The sequence below is a fragment of the Heloderma suspectum genome, chromosome 4 (genome assembly GCF_057233095.1).
Source record: "Heloderma suspectum isolate Gila_16-S chromosome 4, 16-S_ref, whole genome shotgun sequence".
NCBI lineage: Eukaryota > Metazoa > Chordata > Lepidosauria > Squamata > Helodermatidae > Heloderma > Heloderma suspectum.
The window spans coordinates 236,884,784-236,907,821 of NC_139461.1; the positions used below are offsets into that span (position 1 = coordinate 236,884,784).

General features: G+C 42.1%; 1 protein-coding gene and 1 long non-coding RNA gene across 3 annotated transcripts in view; one reads left to right on the forward strand and one right to left on the reverse strand.

Moving 5' to 3' along the window:
- The window catches only part of KDM4A (lysine demethylase 4A), a 31,073-nt gene extending 20,134 nt beyond the window's left edge, over window positions 1–10,939 (reverse strand). Inside the window, exons 1-8 of the mRNA XM_084852782.1 lie at window positions 10,831–10,939; window positions 9,526–9,693; window positions 7,812–7,987; window positions 5,815–5,929; window positions 4,825–5,018; window positions 4,315–4,364; window positions 1,757–1,860; window positions 79–216 (exon numbers count right to left, since the gene is read on the reverse strand). Of these exons, the coding sequence (XP_084708908.1) occupies window positions 79–216; window positions 1,757–1,860; window positions 4,315–4,364; window positions 4,825–5,018; window positions 5,815–5,929; window positions 7,812–7,987; window positions 9,526–9,663 (915 nt within the window). The 5' untranslated portion in view covers window positions 9,664–9,693; window positions 10,831–10,939. The remainder of the gene's footprint in view (window positions 1–78; window positions 217–1,756; window positions 1,861–4,314; window positions 4,365–4,824; window positions 5,019–5,814; window positions 5,930–7,811; window positions 7,988–9,525; window positions 9,694–10,830) is intronic.
- A 302-nt stretch (window positions 10,940–11,241) lies between these two features.
- LOC146348287 (uncharacterized) overlaps window positions 11,242–23,038 on the forward strand; it is an 80,347-nt gene continuing 68,550 nt past the window's right edge. For both annotated transcript variants that reach the window (XR_014790587.1, XR_014790588.1), the window contains exon 1: window positions 11,242–11,301. This is a non-coding gene — a long non-coding RNA (uncharacterized LOC146348287). The remainder of the gene's footprint in view (window positions 11,302–23,038) is intronic.

The following is a 23,038-nucleotide window of genomic DNA, read 5'->3' on the forward strand; positions in this document are numbered from 1 at the left end:
CCAAATTATCAAGGTGCTAGACACAGAACTGAAACACTGTTTTCTAAATATATAGGACGCAAGCAATTTGACACATACTAGAATAGACTGCTTTCCATACTCAATCCACCGGAGTGTGGCAAAATTAGTAGATTCAGCACAGTTGAAGCCATGATTAAAACCAGCATGGTATCCATAAGGAAAGGTTATCATGAATTCCCCGGCTTCTTGGGTCACCTGAAAGAGAATAAACCTAATTGGATTTCCATAGTTCATACTACCTCTAAAACTCATAATTATCATTGCATGGCGCTGGAAATAGCATGGCTCTTTTACTCAGCTTGCTAGAAGAATTATCTAGTAAAAATATATCCTATCATATATCCCAACAAGCAAAAAAAAAAAAATGCAACCCGAGAATGGACCTTGGCATAAACAATCAAACTAGAAACACACAAGCAGTTAAAAACTTAGAGTGGAGATTAAATGAATCACAGTCTAATGAAGATTGGCAACATTTGATAAGTTGTCAAAGGTTGAGTAAATTTACCTGCACTGTTCACAAAGTTCTAGGAGACTCAACTTCTGCAAGTGGAACTTAATCTGGCATATTTCAGATTGGCCAGATAAAAGTGAGGTGCAATATAGATTTTAATTAAATTTTGTTTGACCACGCATACATTTGTAAACAAATGTTTAAACAAACCATGTGTGAGCTGTGACTTCACATCATCTTCTAACATTGTAAAACTGACTTTTCTATTTCAACTGGAAACTGCAAAATGACATCAAAAAAGAGAAGTATGCCGAACTATTATGACAGGCAAGTTATGCTAACTAGACACAAATCAAAACAAATTTGCTACATATATCAGCCACATGCAGGGCATTGAACTATACACCTCAGAATTCACTTGCAAAGAGAACTACCTTTCCTGGTAAGTTTAAAGCAGCTTGCACTTTTCTGGAAACTAGAAAGCCAGCGATATATCAAAATGTTAATTGGTGTCATAAGAGATAAGTTGGGCCCTGTAACAACCTGCAGTGTGGAGTACTTCTGTCCAGGGTTCCAGCCACTCCATTCATGTCCACCCTCTCCAGTTTTCTGTCCAACCCCCAGATAGTGTGTCAGCAGTGGGTGCAGAATGAGCAATTCAAGTCCACATTGGGCTGTTTCGGGAGGGAGTAGGGTAAATGCACTTGCCCAGTCCAACTATACTGAAATCTTGGAATCTCCATTTAATTTCTATGGGCAGCTCTTATTTCCAGCCCTAAAGACTTTTTAAAAAAAAAATCTCAGTGTGAAACAGGAAATTACCTGTGCAGACAATGAGATGGTTCTCTACATTTTTAATAACTATGTGTCTCTTCCACTATCTTCCTTTCCCAGCCACTCTATTTTGTTACCTCTCCCACCTGGTTTTCAGGTTTTTTTTTTTCTTTTCTGTCAGCAATCTGTGGGCACTGAGCACACTTGGTCCTCTTTTGGCTATTTTGGGGGCTTCTCCCTTTAGGTCTTTTCCCCTCTAAAATGTTGCTTGGCATCCGCAAATGTTGGGCTCCCTTAACATCTATAGCTTCTTCCCTCTTGTGTGTTGCTGCGGCAGTTTTGTCTACATAAGCCAAAGGACTTTAAGAAATTAACAGTGATTAAAATAGAACATATTATATCTTCTGGTATGCGTGTCTAAAATCCCAATCTTACAGTCTTATAACGCTTGCTGTTACTTCATAGATTTGCTCTAAAGTTGTAGCAATGCCAATGCTGCTTCCTCACCTTATCAAATGGAATTCCATATTTCTTCAATATTGATGGAGAGATCAGGGTCATCTTGTGACGGAGGAAAGCTTCACAGCTCTGGGCACTTCCAGGAAAGAACCCTGTTTAAGAAAAGAGTTGTTCAGTATGTTGCTGCTTCTGTATAAATATAATACACAGCTGAATTAAAGGTTCACAGTCTTGCCCTTACAAAAACTAAGGAGGGAAACCCCCCGAAATGCCCATGACTGATAGGTCAAAGCAAAATTTGATAGTTACTGGGCAAACTAGAACAGTTTACTTTCATCAGGTGGAAGTGAAATGCTTATATTTGGGTAGAGTATAAATATTCTTCGTATCCTGGCCTCTCCTGTCTCCTTCCCTTCCCACCAATGGGAAGGCCATTTCCCAGCCTCCTTCCCTCCCCCTCCAAAGCACCCTCACTAGACAGGCTGAAAAGCCTGTCTAGTGAAAATATAGGAGATTGGATGGGGAAGCAAGGATCGCCTCCACTGCTCCTTCCACTTCAGCCTGGCAGGGCATAGGAATCTCGGAAGCCTCCAAATTCAGGGGCGTCTAAGCAGTGAGGGCACAGTCCATAGGACTGCACCCTTAATCTCTGAACTGAATCAACACCTCTACCAGATACATTTATTTATTTGTTTACAATATTTATATACTGCTCCACATCAGAAGATTTCGGAGTAGTGAACAACAAGGTAAAAGAATAAAACAGCAGGTTAAAAGAGTTAAAAAAATTTAAGACGACAAATCCCAATAAGGTGGAATTTAATAAACCACGGCTGGTCTCGTAAGGAAAGCCTCTTGAAATAACAACGTCTTCAGGAGGCGCCAGAAGGAACACAATGTTGGCGCGTGCCTGATCTCTAAAGGCAGGGAATTCCACAGGAAGGGGTCTACATTGTGTTAAAGGAGACTATTCTATCCAAATTAAGCACCAAGCTGATCATTTCTCAAATATGAATATTTACACTCTACCCAAATATAACCATTTCACTTCCACCTGATGGAAATAAACTGTTTTAGTTTGCCCAGTAACTATCAAGCTTTCCTTTGACCTATCAGTCATGGGCATTTCATTTTTGTTTCTTGTTTAGTTTTTGTGAGGGCAAAGCTGGGCCAAGGCACAGCAACACAGAAAGGAGCAACACTGGAAAGAAAAAGATGGCAAAAATGTCCTGTGTGAATCTTCCTGTATTACTATACTTCGGCTGCAATCCTATAACCCTTGCCTGGGAGTAAGCCCTATTGAACTCAACGGAACTCAATACAGTGTAAACATGTATAGGACTGCGCTGTTAATCTCAAACTGTCATGGGTAATGGTTATAAGGGAAATCCTATGTGGGGTTGTTGTTTTTTTTAAACCCTCTATAGATAAAAATGGAGAACATGCAAAGCATATACCATGAGACAAAGAGATGCAAAGCTTTCTTGTAAGAATGAAACAGTGTAAATAATACTCTGTTTAGTAAATTAACATGGTTTAGTGGCTAGATTTGCACCATTCTTCAGGAAATATAGGAAAAAAGTTTCAATGGGAAACTTGATTGAAATCAACCTTTTTCTTGATTTAAATTACAGTTTAAATCATCTTGATTTAAATCAATCCATCCTGAAATGATGTCAATCAAGCATTATTTTTAAAGTGAGTTGTCCCCCTACCCCAAAGTATGATTGCATAAATAAAACCAAATATTTCCTTTCTGGATTCTAACAAAATGTATGCTGTACCACCACAAAGAACTTGACTCCCACTCTCATTTGAAGAGGAAGCCTATGTACAGCAGCTCTAAAAGGTCTCAGAAAATATCTTTCTTAGTCTTGCTCATTTAAGATCATTTAAGTGGAGGTGCTGGGGTTTGAGTCTGGAGCTTTGTTATGCAAAATATGTGCTCTACCACTGAGCTACATGGTCCCCATGGTCTCTGGTCAAAATGATTTTTCAGTTTTTGTAATAATTCAAGCACTACTTGGCAAAGCCAAAATTAGCTTCATGTAGTGCAACCACCCCTGCTGCAATATGTGTGCATACATGTTATTGCAGGCACCTACTGGATAGTGCTGATCAGTAGTACTTCCTCTTCCAACTCCAAGCTGAGGAGCTAGTTTTGAGGATTTTTAACCTTTCTTTTAAGGCATAGGAAAGGACAAGTGTTTGTCCATATCTGTACCCATACCCATATTCTTTTTTCTTAAAAAAGAAAAGGAGGCAGTGATTGGCTAATATCTTAGCAGCAATATCCAATCATATTTCAAAGATTACCGCTCTTAAGAATTAATGAAACGGGTTCAATCAGTACGTGCTTGTGATCTGGTCTAGTAAATTTCACCACTCCACTGACCTGTCAGTTGAACTGTATGAGAACTGGAACAAGTTGCTGCATCAGAAGAGTATTTTTTCCCCCACCTGAAAACAGCTCCCTCTCCCTGTCAGTATATTCATAACACTGGACTAGGGCTACTGCCATGGTAGCGTTACGGTGAAAGTAGCTCCTATTGCTGTTCAGCAACAATTAACTATATACATCCATTACGACAGAAAGGGATGGTTACCTTTAGCGAGGCGTTCCAGACGTTTCCCATGCTCTGGAGGAATGGAATACCTATCGTCACAAAAACATTAAGGAAAAATCATAGAAGAGCTTGGGGCTTTTATGAGTTTCAGACTTAACACAGTGAGTGGGTTCACACAACCCGATAATCCACACTCAAGGTTGAGTATGGGTTGTCGTTGAACCATGGGTTGTCATTTTGTCTGAACCCTGCTGTGCTAACAAACCATGGTTTGTTAACTGCAATCAACCCATTCAGATAACCCATGGTTTGTTTGTGGGCTGTAAATTGAGTTGTTTGTGGTTAACAAACCATGGTTTGTTATTGTGGCTAGGTCCAGACAACACGACAACCCATGTTTCAACAACAACCCACGGTTTAACAACAACCCATAAGACAACAATGCTGTCTTATTAGGTAATTAATGAAATACAAAACTAAAGACAGGCAAAATACTACATTTTTCTGCACTGTGAAAGCTTAAATAAAGTATAATGGAGGAGATCTCACCATGACTTGGGTTCCCCAAAATGCAGGTAGTTGATGCTGTAGAGGTCCATGTCCTCAGTGTGCCAGGCAAAGGAAGTTTTCCACATACCAAAGTAGAGATAAGGTGTATTTACCCCCTCAATGGTAATACCACTTTCATTCTCCACTATATCCAGAATTGTATTCAGATGGCCAATATTCCACTCCTCTATATGCTGAAGAAATGAAGCCAGTCAAACAATAACAGCAACCAACTAATACGACAGCAGTTATGATCACTCATCACCTCACCACACTCTGCTTCAGAACATTTAAAACAGTTACTACTGGCATATGTATCAGCTCTGCTACTTCCAACCTCACCATGGCTTTAACAAAAAAAAAACCAGGCCTTTATTTCATTAGTTTTATATTACTACTATCCTCTACCTGGTTTCTAATTTTAGCAGTGGGGACAGATATAACTGTATTTAGAAGGGTTTTCAGCAGATTGGACTGAAGTAAATGACACTCAGAAGAAAGTTACTGAGCAGTATCATTGCCTGTAAATGGTAATATTAAGACATCTCAATTAGTCGTATTCGGTTATACCACCTAATTGCAAAGAGTCTTCATCTTATCAACAAAACATGCAATTCCCCATCTATACATAAAACAAACTGAGTAACCAGGTATCACTTCTTTTATATTACCTATAAGAACACCTTCTGACTACTTAAAACACTTGTGTTTTACAATTATTTGGGGTGATGTTTGTATAAAGAGCTATACGTTGTATTACTAATTGATGTGGGGGAAGAGAAGTCGTATACAGTCTTGGGTATAAATGACAGTTTCTAGGGCAATGCTGCAAATCTTCTAGAAAACATATTTCAGGAGACAATAGGCAAGACAGGAACTTTAACAACATCTGATGCTTAGCAAAAAGGCAGATAGTTTGCCATCAGCACTGAAAGCAAGTTAAACCCCACCCAAGCCAGGAAGCAACTACACATGTGTCTTCCTCTTTACCTTGTCATACAGCGTGCCATTAACATCTGCACCATAGATTGGAGCATTAAATGTGAGGTTCTTCCAGTACTTGCGTTCAAGGTCTTCAAAATCAGTATACCGAGGTGTGCAGTACCTAAAGCAAAGCAAGTTTATTTTTATAAACAACTTCCTGACTCACTTTTCTCTGTTCTCTAACCCATCCCACAGAGTTATCACAAAAAAGGGCCAATATTCAAAAACAATTACATAAGCACCATAGACAGTTAAAAGGTTATAAAGGAAGATGGTTAAGTACAAACATTCACAATTAAGGAGTCAAGGATTCAATTGCTGTTTCCTTTAATACTTTTAGTAAGAATGACTGTACACTGTTGCAATCATGTTCAAGTTCTATACCAAAAATCGATTTACCTATCTTGAGAATTCATCCAGAATTAATCTTTCTGGATTTGCTTTCACCCAGAAAGATGTTGATCAACTGAATAATTTTGTCTGAGTTATTCTAGTTGTAATATTTAAGAGAGAGAGAGAGAGAGAGAGAGAGAGAGAGAGAACGAACAGAAGTGTATTCAGGGAGGTTAGCAAGGGTAAAGACAGCATCTAGGGGTCACAGAAATGGACTCCAAATCAGTTCCTTGGGAATGACCCATTCCTTTGTGCATGGATATCTGTTCTTTCTATTGAAATGAAGGGGCAGACCATACACACGGAAGCTTCTCTGCATTCATGAGGTGTAAGAAACAGAAACTAGAATTCCCAGCAAATTAAATTCTAAAATGGATGTTGGACTATACATTGCACAACAGTTGCCCAGAATAGAGAACCTTGCCTGTACTCCTAAAACTATTGAATTAGTTCAAATCTAAAATATTGTATTACTGTCTTATATTCCACTGACTACTTCAATCTAAAATACCTTTCTAAAAACTATACATGTTTTGGACTGGGACTTGGGAATTCCGAGTTCTAGTCCCCACTCAGCCATGAAGCTCACCAGGTGACTCTGGGCCAGTCACCTACTCTCAGCCTAATCTACCTCATAGGGTTGTTGTGAGGATAAAACAGAGAGGAGAAGGAGGAGGAATACACTGTGTATTCAGCTTCTTGGAGGAAAGGTGGTTATAAATGTAATAAAGAAACTCACTATACTGTAATCTTTGGATTTTAGGTTGCAGGTAATTTTATCTTACTAGAGCCTAACTACATAGCGAACCCTCTATAATTCAAAACATTCATTAGGCTTTAGAGCAGGGGTGGGAAATTGTTGAGGTGGGGGGTGTCACATACACCCCCCCAGTCCCACCCCTGAACTTGCTGCTGAAATTCAGCAGTACAGTGGGGTGAAAGCAGCAAAATAGCTCCCTTTAGAAGGATAAAACAGTGGTTTGCTGCCAAAATTTGGCAGTGCAATGGTGGAGAAAAGGGGTGATTTTGCTTTGAAACAGCTCTTTTTTTGCTGCTGCCACAGCAGTGAGGGACCATAAAAATGGCCAGGGGGATGTATGCAGCCCACGGACTGTGTGTTGCCCACCCCTGCTTTAGAAGGATGCCACCTATTTTAATTGTTTCATTTTTTCTTGAGCTTCCCTCAGAGACCATGAGACATCCTTTACATCCTTCTTATGGCAAGCTGAAACAAACCCTTTAAGCAGGGCAATATGGGCATACTTTCCAAAAAACAGTTTACTCTAACTCAGCTTTCCCCAACCTGGTGCCTTCTAGATCTTTTTGACTTCAATTCCATCAGGCCCAGCCAGCATGGACAGAAATGCTGGGAATTGTAGTTCGAAACATCTAGAGGGCACCAGGATATGAAAGGCTGCTCTTATACATATAAGTATTATATGGTTTGTGAACCGCCCAGAGAGCTTTGGCTATTGGGCGGTATAGAAATGAAATGAATGAATGAATGAATAAATAAATAAATAAATAGTCTATTTAACAACACAAAGGGAAATAAACAGAAGCTATGTGAATATCAATCTCGTAGAGCAGCTGTTTAATACTTTTCTTACTTATCACTATTTGCTATCCTCCTGAACTCCCGAACTGTCATAGCTTTCTTCTGGATGTTATACTGCGTGAAGAGGCCTGACTGGCCAGTGACAAGTTGCTGAATGGGAGCAGGAATGCTCAGATCATCGATATCATCATACCATCTGCGTGGTTTCCATTCCTTAGGAGGAACAACCTAGAATGTTCAGGACAAAAACATGGCAAAGGCTCAGAAAATCTGAAAAGTAAATAGAATCTAAAGGAAGTGGCCCCAGAAAAATAATTTCAAGAGAAATTTTCCCAGGAGTAATACAGTTCTCATTGGCATTATACTGCAATATATTAATTACTTTGTAAAAGTAAAGCTACAAACACTGAAACTGCAAGATTAAACTACAAGTGTGAGAGCAGGAGAGATCTCTTTAAGGGCATTGTGCCATACCAGAAAACAATTCACTTTAATTCTTCACATTAGTAATTATTGGCGAGGATGCAGAATAGGATACATTCCACAGGGGCAGAAAACTAATTAAGTACCTCAGGTTCCCAACAACTTCAAGTTCTGGGTACATAGTACTTCTGATAATCAGGCTCTACAGATATAAACACATATACTATCAAGGGTATTCTTGAGTATCACATAAGACTAGTCTGTTCATATACAATGCTATCCACATTGCTGACCATAACTTAATATTTATATAAAAACATCTAGCATGAGAAGTTAAGGATTCAGCATCAGGTTGCACCTGCTTGGGAGCACTCCCATGTATCTGGTTCAGTGCTTTAGTGCCAAAATGGCTCCTCTGGTAGTGCTAACATAACTGCCCATAATGTCGTCTGTTCTACTAGAAAGACAGAAAGAAGACCAGCACTGACCAGTTCCCAGTGTGCAATGTTTAGGGATCAGCATCCTATTTCTAAGAAACTACTCGCAAAGATAAATCCCCACCTCAATACTTCTTCAGTGAACTGGTTATTAAAATTTGTGCACACAACTATTTTTCAAGGACTGTTTTCATACTGAGGGTGGAATCCATCAACGGAACCAGGAGGGGGGCAATCCCCCACCTGCAGCTCCCTCCCTACCCTAAAGATCTGCTCCAGTGGGGGGCAGGGATCACCTCTCTTACTAGCACACACTAGAGAAATAATTTTTAACAGACTCTTTCACCTCCCTCATATCTCAATCCAAGAAAAGTATGTAAGCTTCATCTTACATGGGCCAGTTTGCACATCATGACAAGCTATCATGGGTTAACCCTGAAGGCACCCCAGCATGTGCTGGCCGCCATGTTGAACCCCGCCACCTGGGTTTACAACAAGTCACAGCAAGCTGGACACCTGCAGGTGGCATGCAAAAATGGTGCCAAGCGTGACGCAACAGCCCTTGTAGGTAAATTAAGCCATGGTAGACTGTCATGTCATACAAACCAGGTTAGTGGTAGTCATCATGAAAATAGAAGAATGTGCAACATTCTTCTATTTCTAATCCAGAATTCCAGGATTTTCATCAGCGATGAGCACTAAGACTTATTCATAATGAGAGAAACAATATTTCCTTATCATCAGCTACTGTAACTGTGTAAAAAAGTTCCTTTTCATAAGATATCCTCTAAGGCATAATACATTGCTCATTAACACCATGCTGTGCTCCTCTACCAGGTACACTATATTTTTCTGAACCATATTTAATATTGGTGAGTATGTAAACACTTCTGCAGCCTTTCTTACCTTTGCCAGACCAGCTCGATGAGCTCCTTGGGACTCTATGTATGCAATGTAACGGCTGAAGTTTTTGAACTCTTCCATAGTTGGGTGGAATGTCATTATTCTAGCACTTGGATTTAGGTTTTCTAGTTCAGATGCCATGGCTCTTGTTCACAATTGTACTTGTCACATCTAAACCAGAAAAAATAATACAATCAACGATATAAATAAGAGGCCTCCCCAGAACAATGAAAGCATAATAAAGAGCATTGAACATCAACCAAGATATTGTGTTTTGTTTTCTTAAACACCATTAAAAGCGAAGGCCTAACTACCTTGGGAATAAGAAAACAGGAAATCCTCCACCCTTTGCTATGTTTTATTCAACACCTTCTTACTCCTAAATATCCATCTCAGATTTGGATTTACAGAACATTATCTGCCACAATGTAAAGCTGCCCCGCCAAAGCGCAAGTACCAGACTGTACTGCCAATGCCGCTGTTTGCTAGACACCCCACTCTTCAATACTGAAGCTGTTTGGTGATGGCTATAGAGGGAAGCAGAGAACAGGGCACCAATGCCAGCAATTGCATGCTGAGAGGTGCATTTTGAGGGGACATCTTTCTTCGGTCAGGTTGTACCCTGCCATTGGGGTTTGAATTACATTTCCTTCAACAGTGCTGTTTTATCCTTGGGCAGGGATACATGCCAGTCCTAGCAGGCCAATAAGCTCAGGGAAGAGCGAAGAGAAAGATACCTCAGTGCCAGGGCACATGCGCTTTTGTACAGGCCTGTTTTGTTTACATTTGGGAGAGGCCTGCCTCGCGGGGAGAAGGGGAGGTGTATCTAACACGGGGAAGCGTGGGAACTTGTCAGCATCCCCCTCGTGGTAGGAGAGCCTGGCTGTGCCTACGTGCTGGGGCCCCTGTAGCTATCTCACCGGGGGGGTGGGGGCTACACATCGCTTCCTTGCACGCGTGTGAGGGAAGGAGACCGACAATTCCTCCCCTTGTCTGTAAGGAAGGCCCGGGCGTCGAGACGGAGCCGCTTCTTCGCCTTTCGGTTTCATCCACTCGGGATTAAGAGGATCGGCCCAGAGGAGGAAAGAGCCGCCCGCTCCCATCTCGAGGCCCATCTGCCCCCACCCCCCGCGGGGAAAGCGTAGCGCTCTCGATGCTTCTCACTCCACAACCGCCGATTACGACCGGCGGGGGTGGGCCGCCCGGATCAGCCTTTCCTTCTACCCATCCATTTTTGCTATTCCCGCGGCACACTCCGGGACCCACCCTCTGCCACGGTTCCCCCCAAACCTCCTCACTCGTACTCACCTAAGGTCTTTACGAACACCACCTCCGCCTTTGACAGGGCCCAAGATCGAGTATTAGTCTGGGGCCAACACCGTCCTGCATCCCGCCTCTCACGTCACGTTCATGGCGTGCCACGGGCCAATCCGTGCGAGCTCCTTCCTCGCTTTTACCGTCTCATAGGATACATGCGCTGCCAATCACTCACGTCGCCTTCGTTTCGTCAGCGTCGCGACAGCAGATCGAATTAGCGCTCCCCGTCGCGAAAGTAGTCCCGTGGCGGTTTACGGAACGGACGCTATTTGTAAGAACAATACGCAGATCCATCCGCCGGAATAGTTAAAGAGATCGGTGTGTCTTTTACTTCATTTCCCTCAACATCCCCCCCCTCCCCCAGTGCAACGGTTTTCACGTAGTTATAGTTCAGATCCAGTCAGTACCTTCAGGAAATCATTGAGGAAAGGAGTCCTGTTGCCAAGCGGATTTTGCGTTAAGGTCAGACGCTGAGGGAAAGAGGAAGTGTCCAATGCTGATGACGCTATTATCTAATATTTGTGTTCGTATTGGAAATAATGAGCCGGGCTAGAGGAAGAAGCGCTTACGGGGGAAAGCTTTATATATCACCATTTTTATTATTATACTATTGCCATATTATCTACTTTTTTTTTTTTTTACCTTAGCACTGAAAATGAAAACATTTCGGATTCCTTCTCTCCTGTGGTGGATAATTACTATTGTTGTTTAATTTACAACTAGATCAAAAGCTATGGACGTTAACACTTTTAAGCAGTGAGGATGAAGCCGAAATCGGATCAGGGTCCGTTTAAACTCGGGAGGTTGCAGATCAATATTATCAGATTACCCAAAGGGTCGTTGCTGTGACGGTGTTGTAATGCTGTGTGCCTGTCACTGGGGAACACGAGTAGCGTGATGTTTATTTCACTCGTGCTCTCTACTTGCAGAGTTCCCACAGGCAGCTGGTTGGCCACTGTGACCAGAATGCTGGATTAGGTAGATGGTTTTTTTTTTCTGATTCTGGTAAACAAATAATAAAATCATGACACATTGACAGGAGTAAACGGTGAGAGGGTTCCTGTACTTTTTACAGTCAGAATAACACCAAGTGCAATAGTGGGTGCTTCCAGAGAGAGGGCTTCTAGCGCTACTGCTCACCTGCACAATGGCACTCAGAAGGTATTGTGCAGTTATTCTGTTGTTTTCCTCAACTGATTTTCTGTGGTAAGGAAAAAGATGAAAGAAATGGAGGGAACACAGGAGGATTACAAGTGGAAGATAGTGTTGCCTGGACCCCTGCAAAATTTCTGTAAGCCAGGGAGAACTATGACATGATAAAAGCCTTATCTGGAATCAATCAGTATTACCAAAAGCTGTGATCACTAGAACATTGCTTTCTATATAACTCTTGAAGGTGCTCTTCATAGGGATTGGATTTGGCAGCCCTAACCATATGAGCCTACTAATTTCTCCAAAGACTGGCTCATTCCCATAATACAGTGTCCTTGTCTGTCTTCTGTTGCCATATTATACAGCAGGCAGCATCCTGTGTTGGAGCACACTACATTGCAGGATAAATTGTTTGTGATGAACAACACATCCAGCAGTCACGGGGTGAGGCAGCATCAGACTTAGGGTGAGGAAGGGGCACAGTTAAAGGGCAACAACATAATGTGGAGCCCAGTCCTATCCATCTTTATACAGAAGTCTCTGGCTTCAACTGAACTTGTTCCAATAAGCGTGCATAGGATTACAGCCATACAGCAGAATCCTATGCATTTTTTCCTCAGGAGAAAAACCATTAGGTTAAAATGGATTTACTCCCTAGTAAATATATATAGGGTACCAGTGTATATTTTGACACCACAAGAGGTTCTGTTTGGATTTTCTGCCTTAGGCACCAAAATGTATCTAGAGTAGGGCCACATCATGCAACTTGTTGAGTTGGCCTAGTAAAGGTCTGTGCTGGTCTTGAAGACAGAACTGGATGCCTAATATTTATTTAAAATTATTTTTAGGCCACCTTTAAGAATGGAACCCTGTCAAGGTGGCGAACAAGATAAAAAATCATACAAAGTGGAAACGATAAAAATCAATAAGGACATATTCAGTAAAAATCAATAAAATACAGATTGACAATAAAAAATGGAATCAGAAATTACCAATAAAGCCAGCACCCCAAGAAACTATGGGGAGGCCAGCAAAAACAGGTGGGCCTTCAGAGCTTTTGTTAATATCTGCAAGGAAAGGTTCTGATAAACCCTGATGGTAGTTGATTCCAGAGGTGCAGGGACAGCACTGAAAAGGCCCTCTCCCCTGTACTCACCAGCCTAACTGCCCTTGATAATGGGCACGTGAGAAGGGCCTCTGTTGATGATCTCATGAATTTCTGAGGCAAGATCTTCCCTTTCCAGATAGGGTGGCAACTGGTGTACCAGCCTAAGCTAGTAAATAGTACTTCTCAGCATTGTCACCACCTGAGTTTCTCCAGTTCATGCCAAATCCAGGAGCACACCCAAACTCCACACATGGTCCTTCAGGGGGAGTGCAATCCCATCTAGGACCAGATATAATCCTCTGTCCAGATTACTCAGATTCCCTACCCACAATACTTCTGTCTTGTCTGGATTAAGTCTCAGCTTGTTTGCCCTCATCCATCTCAAGACCACCTCCAGACATTGGTTCAGGAGTTCAGCAGCCTCCCTTAAATCATTAGATGGAAATAAGTGGTAGCACTGACTCTCATCTGCATATTGATGGCATTTTAGCCCAAACCTCCAGATGACTTTTCCTAGCAGTTTCATGTAGATGTTGAAAAACAGGTAATCAGATGGAACCTTGCAGCATTCTGCAAGCCAATGGCCATGGGATGGAACAGAAGTCTCCAAGCACCACCCTTCTGAGATCATGCATCCAGGAAGGACCGGAGCCACCATAACACTGTGCCTACATTGTCCAACCCAGATAAAAGATCCAGAAGGATACCACAGTCGATGCTATAGAAAGCCAATATGGATCTAACCAAGACACTGAAGTTTCCAGATAAAAATTATGGGGTACTGTATGCCTATGGCTGGCTGCTCTATATAGTGTTGCGGAGCTGGGGTGTTATAAAGTAAGAGTATTCCAGTGTCCTAACAGCTACAGCTTGAAATAAAGGGATCTGATAACTCTTGCTGAAAAATTATGCTGATTTAATTAAAACTGTCGAGGAGGCCTTTTAGGGGGTGATTTTGGCTTTAGATGCTGGCTGTTTACCTTACCGGATGTAAGTGATACAGGGTGGACATTTTTCATAATGAAAAGTTTTCCATTACTATATTTTGTCTGCTGGAAATGTTCAATTTCTAACAATTCGTTTCATAAAATTAGAGAGCAATCCTATGACCCTTAGACAGTGTCTGGGACACTGTAGGAAACTGTGGATCACCTTCTCCATGCCCATAGACAGAACTACAAGCGCAAAGGAGGAGATCTGATCATGGATCTTCCCTCCCCTACCCCCTTCCAGCTGCTGCAGAAAGCTTTTCTTATGAGTTCGCAACTGCAACCTTGTCATAGAAGCTGGAGAGGGAGAAAAAGGTGTGTGTTGGTGGACGGGGAGGGGAGAGGCTGAGATATGCAATATCCTATGGGCTTTCCAGTCCCCTCCCCACCCACCAAAAGGTAAGTCAGCTAGAAGGGCTCAGAGGCCTGTCTAGCTGCTTTGTGCATTTTAACTGGAGTAGTAGAGTTGAAATTGCCTCTGTCCTCCACTCTTCCTGCCTGGCTCTTGCTAGCAGTACATAGGATAGGTGGAGGGTTCCAAACTTGGATCCTTCCATCTATCAGGAGCGCAACCCATAGGACTGCACCCTTAGTAACATAATGAATGGATAGTATACCAATTAAACTAGGCAACTTCAAAGTTGCAATTAACTTTTTTGCAAGTAACTATACATAATAAATATCAATGCATCAATCTTGGACATCCTAAACGTAACATGTTAAGGTTTCAGTGCCTTCATGTTTTCATAAATGTAATCAATGTAAAGAAGTGTCTATTACTGAATTCTTCTAAATATTTAAAAGTATACTAAAGAAAGTAATTTCCAACTATACCTTTGAATTTGCAATCCAACATTTAAATTTAAAAGCTTTTGGTTGTTAAACAAAACACTTGAGATATTTATATAGCTTGTAAAATTAGCATGGTGTACGTGTTTAGTTTGTTTACTAAATATAAGTCAAACATGCTAAATTAGATCCCAGCTGTCTTAGGTTATTGGCAGTTTCTACCACTCAATTTTTTTCTAGAAAAACCTACATAACTAATAGATATTCTCCATACTAGATTGATTTAATATATATACAATATACGCTTGGTGACAAGTGGCCCCTTTGCTCACAACAGTACAGCTGTCTTTGAAAGACCTATCTAGAGAGAACAGAAGATTTATGCTGGGCAGAGATTTGACTCTAGTATGACACTAGATCAGCTTCTGAGGGAAGACCAATTCATGCCTCAGGCTAAGCTTGAACTTCTCTAGTACTGAGGGAAAACCAACCAGGCTTCCTATCTTGTGATATTTATAGGAGGCCTTTGCTACCATTAGCATGCCATGGCCCAAATAAGCATTAACCACCCAGAGCAGGGTTATCACCAGCAATATTCACTCAAGGTGCAAGCCCTTGAGGGTCAGGGATCCATATACTTACACAAAATTATGATCTACCCTAAGCCACTGGTATGGTTTGGACTATAAATCAAATACATACAAATAACTATATGTCCTAGTAAGCCAGATGTTTGGTTAGATAGCCCAGGCCAGATGCCAATCACTATGTGAGTCAAATCCTCCTATCATAGGATTAGGATGGCCCTATTGAGTCTCTCCAATGCAACTCCAGGGAAAATTTCAGGAAAATCATTCAATCTGTTTGAGAAATGTTGATTAGACTTAAGAATTCCTAAGTCTCAAGACAGTGGCACCTGCAAATTTTGGAACAGAGGGAATAAAGACAAGGCAAGAAAATATTGCTGGCTGGTTTCCAAATACTTCCAGAGACATGGTCTGAAAAACTTTGGTTATGTTGAAAGAGCAAGAGATGACTGACGACTAGCTGTGAGGGAAACGCTGTGTGTGCTCAGCTTCTCCATAGGTCTGGCAGGCACATTGTTTCATTACTAAAGTCCTGGAGCAACTTTTAATATCATGAAGGATGACATGAGCCATTTTTTATGATGATAAATGGTTTAGAATCACTACCAAAGGAAGCATGTAAGGCTGGTGACACATTTATTGTTGCTGGCTGCTCCTGGCTGGAGATTACTTATTAAAAAACAGCAAGAGGGCAGCAGTAGACAGTTGTTGGAAGGGACCAGAATTATTCCTGCTCTCAGACACAGTTATGACCAGAATGAGTGAAAAGAGCCCTCAGCCTTTAGGGAAACTCACAAATGAAAACACTACTTTAAGTGGCAAAGTGTAAGAGAACCCCCCTCAATTTGGAGCCTATATAAATCTTCCCATGTGGAACAAATCTAATAGATTGCAATAACCATAATTTTTTCTTGCTTGAAATAATATAGACATTTGAGCAATACATATTTTAAAGCTAATAAATTTAAAGTTTTGATACTTCGGGTATGTTTGTACCTCAGGGCTGAGTTACATGGGGTCTCTTATTTTATGTCATGGAACCTGCTGGAGTATGCATTTTTCATTTGGGCTAAACTGGGTTAGTTTACAAGTGTTCCTTAATCCCTATTTTGACTGTGAACAATCAATATTGTAATGCACTACAGGATTTTGTGACAACTGTAATATCGGTGGCAATGAAGCCCCAATTAGCTAAGCTGATGTTGTGTCTTACAATGTTTGTGAACATTCCATCTGCTGAGGGAAATGATCAGACATGGCTTCACATTGCTCTAGCATTGCCAGAGGAAGTAAAAATCTATCATAAGGAGAATGAGGAGGACTGAAAAGTGGGAAGAGGTCCCAGGAGGTAGGAAAACTCAGAAGCAAACAGCCAAAATGCATGGAGGCTGAAGGAAGAAAGTGGCACAGAAATAGGAAGCTAGGGGAATGATAAATGTATGAGATAGTTGTGAGGAAAAGGAGAACAGGAAATATAGTTTGGGTGAATCCTATGCATGTTTAGATGGGAAAAGGTCCTACAACCAATTGAGAAATGCTGGGAGGACTTTTTTCTGTCTAAACATGCATAGGATTGTGCCCTTAATATAGAACATAAGGGGCTGATGGAAAGGATGGCAGTACAAAAAAACTGACAAGAGTTTATATGCTATTGGCAGGGGTTCTGCACAGGTGGGGAAATGAGTCAAGATGGCTAAAGAAAGTGAGTCACAGTAAGCAGAGGCAATACATTCTACAGAGCAGGGACCTGAGGAAATGGTGGGTGGTAGAGGTTTGAACAAAAGAGAGGCTAAGGGCCAAACCAGATGTTCACATGTTTATGAAACACACATTCTCCAGTTTCGCTATCAAGTGGGAGTGGGGGTTAACCTTTTACACTAAAAGAAGTGCATTGGGGGGGGGGAAACCCACCTCTTCTTCCAGCTTTAAGACATTTTCCCCAAGTCCAGCTCCAATACCAGAAGTGAGCCAGTAGGGAGAAAACATGTTAAAGCAGCGGAGTCCAGGGCAGGAAGGCAGAGAAGAGGCAGTGCTACTGCTATGGATGTTGAGCAAAACAAAGGAGTAGGGGGTAGCGAAAAAAGTTGGCAAAGTTTTTATTGGTATTTAGTCACAGTCTTAAGATAGAGTGAGGGGAAGATTGCAGACTTAACTGGAATAGGCCTGTACTTGCTTACAGACACCTGCCCAATCTAAAAAGGATACTCACCAGCATCAACAGACCTCACGACAGAAATACCGACACATGGACCAGACCATGTGGCAAACCCAGACGCCAACTCTGTCTGCATATTTTCTCTGACAATACTATTACAGCACCTAATAATGCCATCCATAGTATCAGGGGTTCATAAACCAGCTCATCTTCCAATGTGATATATGCCAACATTCGTCAGCAGTGCCTTGCTGCATTCTACATAGTGCAAACAGGCCAGTCTCTATGGAAAAAAATAGATGGACACAAATCTGGCATAAGGAATGGCGATGTTCAGAAACCAGTGAGGGAACATTTCAACCTCCCAGGACGTTCTGTCGATTACCTTGAGGTGGCCATTCTACAAAGGAACTTCAAAGTCAAGATACCAATGTCAAATTGCTGAACTACAATTAATGAAGAAGTTCAACTCTATTTCCTTTGGTTTGAATAAGGACTATTTTTTGTTTTACCACACTGCATGTGTCAATTGGTTCGCCATTGCAATGATATCTGTGTTATTACCCAACAATGTTTTGTGAATGGCAACTATTATGGTCATTATCACTTTCTGTACTTTTTTGCATTTCAATTCCATCGGATAACACAGCCCCCCCCCCCCCAGCATGTGTATATAGGTCTGCCAATTTGAGATCAGTACCTCATGCATCTGTGGACAGCGTCCACGAAAGCTTATGCCAGAATAAATGTATTAGAATTCAAGGTACCACAAGACCCTTAGTTATTTTTGCTGGAACGAACTATTGTTGTTGTTGTTCAGTCGTGTCCGTTCAGGCGTGTCGTGACCCCATGGACCATAGCATGCCTTTCTGTTAATTGGAATAGGCTCTACTAAGTGCTCTGCAGGTTTCAGGCTACACCTAGGGATGCTGGTTTTAGATCCTGCTCCTGAATGGCTGAATTTGGTATTTTCCAAGACACAGAAAAGCCAAAGAAAGATGTATTGGTCTATGAGAAAAGTCTCCAAATCCATAGATAGGTAATGTGTTTATTGGGACCAACCAAACTATCACAAGAGTGAGTGAGGTTTCAAGTTCTCCAGAACTCTTCAGCAGGCTGGATGTTAAGTAAAGCAGGAGGTAGGATGAAGAGAAAAAAGCTGTCTTGATGCTGTAGCCACAAAGTCTGCATTTAGTTACGGTCTTAAGATGGAGTGGAGGAGGAGACAGCAGACTTAACTGGATTAGGCAAAGCAGTGTTGATGGTAATCCAAACACCCTATTACCAATAGGGTTGGTAATTAGCATTGGTAAGCTAATTAACTCCAAAGAAGGGCAATGCCAAAGAGTGTTTTTGACCTCCTTGCAGTCCAGGGGACTCGTAAGAGTCTTCTCCAGCACCACAGTTCGAAAGCATCAATTCTTTGGCGCTCAGCCTTCCTTATAGTCCAGCTCTCACAGCCATACGTTACTACTGGGAAAACCATAGCTTTGATTAGACGGACCTTTGTCGGCAAGGTGATGTCTCTGCTTCTTACTATGCTGTCTAGGTTTGCCATAGCTTTCCTCCCAAGGAGCAAGCGTCTTTTAATTTCATGGCTACAGTCACCGTCTGCGGTGATCTTGGAGCCCAAGAAAGTAAAATCTGTCACTGCTTCCATTTCTTCCCCTTCTATATGCCAGGAAGTGATGGGGCCAGATGCCATGATCTTCGTTTTTTTAATGTTGAGTTTCAAACCAGCTTTTGCACTCTCCACTTTCACAATCAACAAGAGGCTCTTTAGATCCTCTTCGCTTTCTGCCATTAGGGTGGTATCGTCTGCGTATCTGAGGTTGTTGATAATTCTCCCGGCAATCTTAATTCCGACCTCTGATTCATCCAACCTGGCATTTCTCATGATGTACTCTGCATATAAGTTAAATAAGCAGGGCGACAATATACAGCCTTGTCGTACTCCTTTCCCAATCTTGAACCAATCGGATGTTCCATGTCCGGTTCTTACTGTTGCTTCTTGACCCTCATATAGGTTTCTCAGGAGACAGGTAAGGTGGTCTGGTACTCCCATCTCTTTAAGAATTTGCCAGAGTTTGTTGTGATCCACACAATCAAAGGCTTTAGCGTAGTCAATGAAGCAGAAATAGACATTTTTCTGGAATTCTCTTGCTTTCTCCATGATCCAGCGAATGTTGGCGATTTGATCTCTAGTTCCTCTGCCTCTTCGAAACCCCACTTGTACTTCCGGTAGTTCTCGGTTCACATGCTGCTGAAGCCTAGCTTGTAGGATTTTGAGCATCACCTTGCCGGCATGCGAAATGAGCGCAATTGTGCGGTAGTTTGAACACTCTTTGATGTTGCCCTTCTTTGGAATTGGAATGTAAACTGACCTTTTCCAATCTTGTGGCCACTGTTGAGTGTTCCAGATTTGTTGGCATATTGAGTGCAGCACTTTAACAGCATCATCTTTTAGGATTTTAAATAGTTCAGCTGGAATACTGTCATCTCCGCTAGCTTTGTTTTAGTAATGCTTCCTAAGGCCCACTTGACTTCACTCTCTAGGATGTCCGGCTCAAGTTCAGTGAGCGCACTATCATGGCTATCAGGGACATTAAGATCATAGAATCATAGAATCATAGAATAGTAGGGTTGGAAGGGGCCTACAAGGCCATCGAGTCCAACCCCCTGCTCAATGCAGGAATCCAAGTCAGAGCATCCCTGACAGATGGCTGTCCAGCCTCGTCTTGAATGCCTCCAGTGTGGGAGAGCCCACCACCTCCCTAGGTAATTGGTTCCATTGTCGTATTGCTCTAACGGTCAGGAAGTTTTTCCTGATGTTCAGCCGGAATCTGGCTTCCTGTAACTTGAGCCCATTATTCCGTGTCCTGCACTCTGGGATGATCAAGAAGAGATCCTGGCCTTCTTCTCTGTGACAACCTTTCAAGTACTTGAAGAGTGCTATCATATCTCCCCTCAGTCTTCTCTTCTCAAGGCTAAACATGCCCAGTTCTTTCAGTCTCTCTTCATAGGGCTTTGTTTCCAGTCCTCTGATCATCCTTGTTGCCCTCCTCTGAACCCTCTCCAGTTTGTCTGCATCCTTCTTAAAGTGTGGTGCCCAGAACTGGACACAGTACTCCAGATGAGGCCTAACCAGTGCTGAGTAGAGGGGAACTAGTACTTCCTGGGATTTGGAAGCTATGCTTCTATTAATGCAGCCCAAAAGAGCATTGGCCTTTTTTGCAGCCACATCACATTGTTGGCTCATATTCAGCTTGTGATCGACAACAATTCCAAGATCTTTCTTGCTTGTAGTGTTGTTGAGCCACGTATCCCCCATCTTTAACTGTGCATTTGGTTTCTTTTTCCTAGGTGCAGAACTTGGCATTTATCCCTATTAAATGTCATTCTGTTGTTTTCTGCCCAGCGCTCCAGTCTATCCAGATCACTTTGAATTTTGTTTCTGTCTTCCAAAGTATTAGCTATCCCGCCCAATTTGGTGTCATCTGCAAATTTGATCAGCATTCCCTGCACCTCCTCCTCCAAGTTATTAATAAAAATGTTGAAGAGCACTGGGCCCAGGACTGAGCCCTGCAGTACCCCACTCATTACCTCTCCCCAGTTTGAGAAGATCCCATTGATAAGCACTCTTTGAGTCCGATTCTGTAGCCAACTGTGGATCCACCTGATGGTTGTTTCATCAAGCCCACTTTGAGCTAGTTTGAGCTACTTCATCTTTCCTGTATCGTTCTTCTGTGTATTCTTTCCACCTCTTCTTAATCTCATCTGCTTCTGTTAGGTCCCTGCCTTCTTGGTCCTTTATCATGCCCGTCTTTGCACAAAACGTTCCCTTGAGATCTCCGATTTTCTTGGAGAGATCTCTAGTCTTTCCCATTCTGTTGTTTTCCTCGATTTCTTTGCATTGTTCATTTAAGAAGGCCTTCTTGTCTCTCCTTGCTGTTCCCTGGAACTCTGCATTCAGTTGGATATATCTTCCCCTTTCTCCCTTGCTTTTCGCTTCCCTTCTTTCCTCAACTACTTGTAAAGCCTCATCAGACAGCCACTTTGCTTTCCTGCATTTCTTTTTCTTTGGGATGGATTGAGTTGCTGCCTCCTGAACAATGTTACGGACCTCCATCCATAGTTCCTCAGACACTCTGTCTATCAGGTCTAATCCTTTAAATCTATTCCTCACCTCCACTGTATATCCATAAGGGATATGAGTTAGGTCATACCTGAATGGTTTAGTGGTTTTCCCTGCATTATTCAATTTAAGCCGGAATTTTGCAATAAGAAGCTCATGATCTGAGCCACAGTCAGCTCCAGGTCTTGTTTTTACTGACTGTATAGAGCTTCTCCATCTTTGGCTGCAAAGGACATAATCAGTCTGATTTCGATATTGACCAACTGGTGATGTGCATGTGTAGAGTCGCCTCTTGTGCTGTTGGAAAAGAGTGTTTGCTATGATCAGCGTGTTCTCTTGGCAAAACTCTATTAGCCTTTGTCCTGCTTCATTTTGTACACCAAGGCCATGCTTGCCTGTTATCCCGGTGATTTCTTGACCTCCTACTTTAGCATTCCAATCCCCTATGACGAAGAGGACATCTTTTTTTGGTGTCAGTTCTAGAAGGTGCTGTAGGTCTTCATAGAACCGATCAACCTCAGCTTCTTCGGCCTCAGTGGTTGGGGCATAGACTTGAATTACTGTGATGTTGAATGGTTTGCCTTGGATTCGTACTGAGAACATTCTATCGTTTTTGAGATTGTACCCAATACTGCTTTTCCCACCCTTTTGTTGACTATGAGTGCTACTCCATTTCTTCTAAGGGATTCTTGCCCACAGTAGTAGATATGATGGTCACCTGAATTAAATTCGCCCATGCCTGTCCATTTAGTTCGCTGATTCCCAAGATGTCGATGTTCAATCTTGCCATCTCATGTTTGACCACCTCCAGCTTACCTTGATTCATTGATCTTACATTCCAGGTTCCTAAACAATATTGTTCGTTACAGCATCGGACTTTCTTTTCACCACCAGACACATCCACAGCTGAGTGTCCTTTCGGCTTTGGCCCAGCCACTTCACTCTTTCTGGCGCTACTTGGAAATTCCCAGTAGTATATTGGACACCTTCCGACCTGAGGGGCTCATCTTCCGGCGTCATATCTACTACTTCCTGTAATAGTGTTGTCTGAATAGATATCAGGAAGCCTTTATTTATTAATTAAAATATTTGTAATCCATCCTATATCAACAGATCTCAGGGCAAGGTAAATAATAAACATTATTAAGACAGGAGAGCAGCTGGCGGGACTCTCCAGAGCACCTGCTGGAGATGATGGGGCAGTGGGAGCAGGCCCTCCTGGCAAGGGCAGGGGGAGGAGCAATGCAATTTGCCACTCCTCCCACTTCACTGCCTGGTGCAGGC